Genomic DNA, 7,500 nt, shown 5'->3' with positions numbered 1-7,500 from the left:
GTGGATTCAGACAGCGCTTAGTATGTAGCATGTAGGCGTTAGGGCGTCTTTTGCTCAAGGATGCTGACCTCCAATACCTAACTTGCTGGACATTAAACCATACCAACTGTAGCATGGCTAGAAACGTATGTTTCGAGTGAGACTGGCAGGCAGCAGAGCTGGCAGCCCGCCAATGGTTTCACCTTTCCCTGGTGTTTTTACAGCCGTACAGCGAAACATAGAGCTAACCCAGCACACACTCCGTCTTCCAACTAACCGGGGCGAGGGAATCAAGGCAGGGAAGATTGAAGCATGCAAGGTAATGGAAATCACAGGTGACAGGAGCCACTTTCCAGGTTTTTACCGCATTACGGATATTAGGGGTTGGGCGCTGTTCCCTTTCCATTTCATCAGAGTCAGTACCGACCATGGATTTATTTAAATATGTATTTATTCTGACACCGGATTGGATTTTAGCACTCATTTAAAGCATGGCATTGTTTTTACATATGTTAAAGGTTATAACATTCAGATTCAATACAAAAATGCAGGCACACACAAACTAGCTGTGGGCAAACAATTTTTTCATGCCAAGGTTAAATGTGGGCTCAACGCTACCTTATCTGTATAAAGACTGAGATTTACAACTGTGAGTTTGGAAACCATCCCGATTTGCGTTGTTAAAAGGTGCTGGATTCCTTTGTTGCAAGCTCACTTGGCCTAGACATATTTGTAGGGCCACATTTGAGGCATAACTCTCAGTTTATTGCAAAAAGTTCCCAGAAGCTTGTTGGCCATAGCCAGGAGCCTTACAAGGCTAATAGGGCTTTGATCATTTGCTCTTGTAATATATGCTTTTAGTGATTGATTGAAATTTGGATCTAATTGTTTCTTTGCAGATCTATCTATCAATGTTGAACTAACAAACCAAAAAAGACAGAACAATATCTTTCAATATTTATTTTCAGTAAATAAAGTCTACACCTACCTTGTCACTTAAATACATGTAGTTTACATGTTCAATACAGGCTTACAGTGCCACTTAAGTAATTACAATTAGGTATCACAACACATCACTGGGAATTGGCTGCGGTCGAAGTAGTCCAATAAACAATCCCAGGTCTGTGCGAGTTACTGCACTCCAAATAGGTTTGTAAAACGACGCTACCATTATGCTGTACTCCCATCCATCGGTCTCCATTAGTTATGCTACCAGTGTACCCAATTTCCTCTGCATAGACTTTTTCCAAATTCATCATGTTAACATTACCCAAGTCATTGTAACGTAATGTAAACAACAGGCCCAACATACGTTGAGCTGGATGAATGAAAGATGGCTGCCCAGCTAAAGGTAGCCGTGGTGCTCCACGCTTTGGCCCAGCTAGGCTGCCCTGTGCTGCTGGCATTTCCGGACTATTGAGGACGGAGGGGGAGCGGGCAACGTTGCCAAAAAAACACCATTTCTATAATAGCTGCCAGATGACGGGTGTGTATGTATAGGTGTGTGTGTATGTGTGTGTGTATGTGTGTGTGTGTGTGTGTGTGTGTGTGTGTGTGTGTGTGTGTGTGTGTGTGTGTGTGTGTGTGTGTGTGTGTGTGTGTGTGTGTGTGTGTGTGTGTGTGTGTGTGTTTTAAGGAGGCTTTCAGCACTGTGGACCCTATACTGTAAACGCCTTACGGCAGTTGTTCCTTTTCATTAAAACGTGCACAAACACACGTACACACACGCACACATAAATACACCCCTCACTAATGCCTCTATTGGAAGCTAAGTGTTCTACAGTGAGAGATGGTCTTAGGCGCCGATCCCACCCAGAGGTCTTTTATTTTTAGACGGGGGCGATCTTGGAGATGCGCGGGTTCAGCCAATCAAAACACACCGGGGCACAGCGTGCTCTTGTTGACAGATTCCTCTGAGGAACCAACGATCCCACTCTTAGATTAGAATGCACACGCAAACACACACGCGTGCACACTCAAATAGATACACACACACACACACACACACACACACACACACACACACACACACATACAAACACACACACACACACACACACAAACACACCCACACACATACGCACGTACAGTGCACGTGCAGTCTCATGGCAATTAATAAAGATCATGATTGTCATCATAATTGTATTGACTATTGAGTCATTTACCCAGATTTATTTTTAAAGATAAGGGTTCAGCATCCCTACAGGCAGACTGCATGCGAACATGGGGACGGAACCGAGAACCTTACGGCTGGGAGTCAAACAGAAAGATAATGATAAGATAAGACTCTTACCTTCACTTCACATTTCTTGTGGCACGATATCCGGCACACTAGAGAAGAAGAAATGCATAAACAAGAAGACAACATTTCAATTGAGAAGATTTACATTTTAAATTGGTGATTTATTGCAAAGAGAAATCCATATCTATCAACACTAAATTCCAACATGGTCATTCTTCAAACATCTCAGCATCAAAAAGCCAATTAAATGAAGAAGTTTGTTTGTTGTTAAAAGTCAAACAGTGTGAGATCCAAGCAGGTTGACGGTGGCCAGGCCTTAAGATTTAAAAGCCAGCTGCTTGGCGAGGGATTAAATTCTTATTGCATTATTCAGTGTGAGCGTGTCGGAGCGTTACATGTGGAGAAGAGTTTTGTAAAGCAAACATTCATTAATTTTTTGCTTCATCATGTTCCACCATCACAGCAGAATCATAACTATACATCCCGATGCCAGAACTCTTAAATCTATTGCTGTCAGGCTCTAAGAAAATGACAGCAAAGTCAGATACTCGTCAGATTCAGACCTCTTTCTCAAGGATGCCTACAGGTACGCTGGGGATATTGGGGACCCGAACGCAGTGCATCCTAGCCACTATGATATCCTAGGTACTACAACCTAAACCGACAATCGAACATAGACCAATGGTGGAAGCCTGTCCCCGACATATATACACCAGACCTGCATCGCACCATCAAGTTTCAAGCACCAAATATATGCATGCGAACATTGCAAAGTTGTAAATCGAAACACACGTGAAATTGCCCTGAAATCCATAGGATCTGAGGTTTTATATCCCCAAAAATGGGGCGCGGCCGGGAGGTTTTGAGAAGTACCCGTATGTGCCGGACATAGGAACCAAACTGCAACCTAACCTGTTCAGCCAATAGACCAGTGGGTGGAAGCTACGCTGAAGGGCAGGCCCCATCATGTTGCTTTTGGCTCCACTTCACACAGAGATGGACGAGCCCGCAGAGTATGAGTATGAGTATGATCTTAAGATATGATCAAGGAGAAAGCCTCTGTATAGCTCCCCCGATCTCAGGTAAAATGAAAGCCAATGACTTCCATTCTCATAAAGACTCTGGATCAACATGTGTTTTGGTTTGGGGGGGCAGTAGCAAGGAGATTGTGTATGTGTTAGTGTGTGTGTGTGTGTGTGTGTGTGTGTGTGTGTGTGTGTGTGTGTGTGTGTGTGTGTGTGTGTGTGTGTGTGTGTGTGTGTGTGTGTGTGTGTGTGTGTGTGTGTGTGTGTGTGTGTGTGTGTGATTGTGTGCGTGTGTGAGTGTTTGTGTGTGTTTTTGTGTTTGGTTGTATGTGTTTGTGTGTGTGTGTGTGTGTGTGTGTGTGTGTGTGTGTGTGTGTGTGTGTGTGTGTGTGTGTGTGTGTGTGTGTGTGTGTGTGTGTTTGTTTTAATTTTTGTATAAGCGTGTGTCTGTGTGTGTGTGTGTGCATGTGTGTGCACGTGTGTGTGTGTGTGTGTGGGGGGGGGGGGGGATAGGGGGGGTAAAGATAAAAGTAGGCTTATGGGACCCGCCGACAAAGCCAGTGTGTCAAATTGAAGTTCAACGTTAAGGGTCCTTGAAGTTGACCCTCTCAGTCCGTCACCACAGACCCCCCCCCCCCCCCCCCACACCCGCCCCGCTGGGCCAACAAATAGGGGTCACCGGCCCAGAGCACCTGGGCTTGGAGGCTCATAAATCAGCCGGCTAACCCCCTCGAAGGCCTGCGGAGGTTGTGGGGTGAAGAACCAGAAGTGAGGGGGCTGGCAAGGATTTCCAAATAGAGTGGAAGGCCGTGGGCCTTTACTGTAAGTACGGTCAGCCCCGTTTGTAAAGTGATTCCCTCCGCCAATGTGCCACATGTGCTCCGATCAGTCGTTAGGGAGATTATTAGAAGCTGGACGATTGCCTGTGCATACATTTTAGCGGGGGAAAAGATTGCGGCGGTGTTGTGTTAGCGCTGAACAAGGTTTGTCGCGGTGCAACGCAAACACGCAGACGACTGTTTGATCCATCCATCACGAGACGATTGTGTGTTGTTGTTGTGTGTGTGTGTGTGTGTGTGTGTGTGAGGGAATGGGTGTGCGTGTATGTGTGTGGCTGTTGCTCGCTCCGCCTCAGTTCCCGGCTCCGCGGGAGAATACATTTGTTGATGTATTCCCTGAAAAACAAGAGCAAGACTAAGAGGCCTAATGATTACATTCATATCACCGTCCTACCACTAAATGTAACGTTCACACACATGTTTGCCGCGGTGTGAAAAACTCGTAAACGGCCCGAAAAACATTCCCAGCGTGTTTTTGTAAGCAGCGAAGATTTCCATTTAGCATAGCAACAATAAATAGCGGTTGAAAAACAACAACGACCTACTTAGCAAATAAACAAACGGCTCCGCTGGATTTAAGTTGTGGAGCGGAGAAAGTGACAGCTCTCTGCTCTTTAAATACAGAGGGAGCGGGGGTAATTGCTCTGTGCTACATTTAGTTTCTATTTCCAAACCCAGGGGACTATATTCACCCTGGAGGGGGTCACATTTGAGCGCCAGCCTGACTCCTTAATGAAAGGCCTTGGCCTGCGGGTGGCAGCGTGAAATCCTGCTGGCCCCGCAGCAGCGCCGGGCGGGCTCCGGTTCCCAGGGCCCCGTCCAACTCCCCCGGTCCCCGCCGCCTGCACGCCGCTCGCAGACGCCGCCGTTGGGAAACACCGGGCGGGACGCCGCAAAGCGTTGCATCAGAGGCAAGACAGTCGACCGAGTTACCCCCCCCCACTCCCCCCCAACCATGTTATAGAGATATGATGTCGGCCAGATGTCAATCTCCACAGTAAAGAGTGGGCTGTTTAGAAAAGATTTGTCATGTATTTATCGTTTATAATTTTCTGCATACTCCAGCATTATATGCTTGCAGATTGGTCTGCGTGCGGGTACATTTAGATTTTGATTTACATTAAGCAGACACATTTACATTTGTATTCACCATAAGCAGACACTTTTAATTTGAAGCGTCTGCAAGCTGGGTTGAGGACAGTCGAAGCACGAGCTCCTAACATCTAGTGGCTTCCAAGTGCCTTCTTAAAAAAATAGAAAACATAGGACAGAGTGCAGAGTAAAGCTACAGGGTTCAGAACACAAAGGTGGGTACTTTTATTAAAGTTGTATTTTATTCTTCTGCGTGTAGGACAGCCACGTGCGCTGTCCAGCATAGTTCCCAGCACGTGGGAGAGTCCTCCCCCCCCCCCCCTCTCCTGCCCCCCTCCCTGTAAACAAGGCTTCTTGGAGCAGAAGGGGAGAGAGGAGGATAGACTTCCATATTGGGTGTGAAAGCACCAGGCGAACAGAGCCAGGCCCCAGCTTTACCTTGTTAGGAAGGGAGGGATATGTCATGTAAACACCCCAGACATGAGATCTAATGGAGGGGGAGGCAGAGGAGGAGAGGAGGAGAGAAGTGTGGCCAACCAGGGAGAAGAGGGGAGAAAAGAAGGGAGAGGAGGAGACAAGAGAGAGCAGGGGAGAAGGGGAGAGAGTAGGAAACAGAGGGCAGAGGAGAAGGGGGATAGAGGATGGGCGTGGCAGTGAGAGGACAGGAGTGGCGAGAAGAGGGAAGAGGATAGGGGGAAGTGGAGATAAGGGAAACAGGGAAACAGAGGAGATGAATATAGAAGAGATGAGAGAAGAGCAGAGGCTTCATCCATGCATGTAAAAAGTGAATGAAGGGACTGAAATATATTTGGGAGATGACCGCCATGAGGAAGATGATGATTAATACGGTCCACACCAATAATAACTCACATGATTGCAGCCGTTTACAAGAGAAAAGGAAGGGTTACGAAGAAATATGGAACGAAAAAAAAAACGATGACGAATTAGGCAGTGTTTATGTGTGTTTGTGTGTGTGTGTGTGTGTGTGTGTGTGTGTGTGTGTGTGTGTGTGTGTGTGTGTGTGTGTGTGTGTGTGTGTGTGTGTGTGTGTGTGTGTGTGTGTGTGTGTGTGTGTGTGTGTGTGTGTGTGAGTGTGTGTGTGTGTGAGTGTGTGTGTGAATGTTCCCAGTGAGCAGGGCAGGGTCGCCCGGTAACACACAACACAATAAAAGGGCAGGGCCTCCTCCATTTCCTCCTTCTAAACCACCATGAAAAATCACATTTTACGGCAAAAAATACCCAATGAGGTTATTCTGGGATATTCTGACTGCGTTCCCAGTCATGACTCAATACAACAGGGAGAAGGTTTGTATTCCTTAATCAACTGTAAAATAAAAACTACTGAAGAATAACAGCTAAACCTTTAAATTTTTCCCTAAATCGATCTTATTGGAACTCTGTATCCGTATCCAACTGTCATTTTTGTTGCCCTCACCGCGACTACAACGTTTCCGTTTTTAGCCCAACTTTAATTCCCGCCGCAGCATCTACATCTTACAGCAGGAGTCTGGACAGCATGAGGTTTCTGTGGTGGAAGCCACACCTTTTAAGTGATGACTCTACAAGGCCCCGTTGCCATGGGAGATTCCAGTAAAAACGGCTTGGCAAGGAACAGGTCAATATCCTGAGCGGGAGGAAGGAATCATGAGAGCTGGATGGCTATGCTGTCACGTTTCAGAACCTTTGTTCTTGTTCTCTCTCTCCCTCTCCCTCTCCCTCTCCCTTCTCCCTCTCCCTTCTCCCTTCTCCCTTCTCCCTTCTCCCTCTCTCTCTCTCTCTCTCTCTCTCTCTCTCTCTCTCTCTCTCTCTCTCTCTCTCTCTCTCTCTCTCTCTCTCTCTCTCTCTCTCTCCCTCTTCCTCCCCATCTTTACATATCTCCCTCGCCCCTCCCTCTTTCTCTCCCCCTCCCCTCTCATTCTTATTTCTTGTGTTTGTTTTCCTTTGTGTGAAGGCTTCTGTTGTGCCCATTTGTTTTTGTATGCAGCCTCAATTAAAGGTTGTTTTGGTCGAAACAGCTGTTTCCCGTTGGCTCGTATACTGGAGTCACGCTCGTTATACAATACTTTTGCCGAACAAAGAGATGTGATGAAGTGAGAGATGATCAAGGTAATGAGAGAAATTGAAATTATTTATAAACAACCTGTTTTATAATATGTGTTATGCCAAACATATTGTAAAACATTTCAGTTACCAGAACGGGCCCAGCACTCAGAGGAGTCATATGAACAGAGTAGTTTGCGTGAAAGGGTTTTAGGGTATAAAAAGATTGCTTCTGCCTCCTAGTGGTGAAGGAGCAGTTTTGGTATAATTTATTAATTTGAAT

General features: G+C 46.3%; 1 protein-coding gene across 9 annotated transcripts in view; it reads right to left on the bottom strand.

Moving 5' to 3' along the window:
• tns1b (tensin 1b) overlaps window positions 1–7,500 on the bottom strand; it is a 184,239-nt gene that overhangs the window by 119,522 nt on the left and 57,217 nt on the right. For all 9 annotated transcript variants that reach the window (XM_056579548.1, XM_056579556.1, XM_056579546.1 and 6 more), the window contains exon 3: window positions 2,273–2,310. In XM_056579548.1, the coding sequence (XP_056435523.1) occupies window positions 2,273–2,310 (38 nt within the window). The remainder of the gene's footprint in view (window positions 1–2,272; window positions 2,311–7,500) is intronic.

The sequence above is a fragment of the Gadus chalcogrammus genome, chromosome 20 (assembly GCF_026213295.1).
Source record: "Gadus chalcogrammus isolate NIFS_2021 chromosome 20, NIFS_Gcha_1.0, whole genome shotgun sequence".
Lineage (NCBI taxonomy): Eukaryota > Metazoa > Chordata > Actinopteri > Gadiformes > Gadidae > Gadus > Gadus chalcogrammus.
Note: the sequence above shows the minus strand (reverse complement) of the source record. Positions and strands in the feature narration are given on the sequence as shown.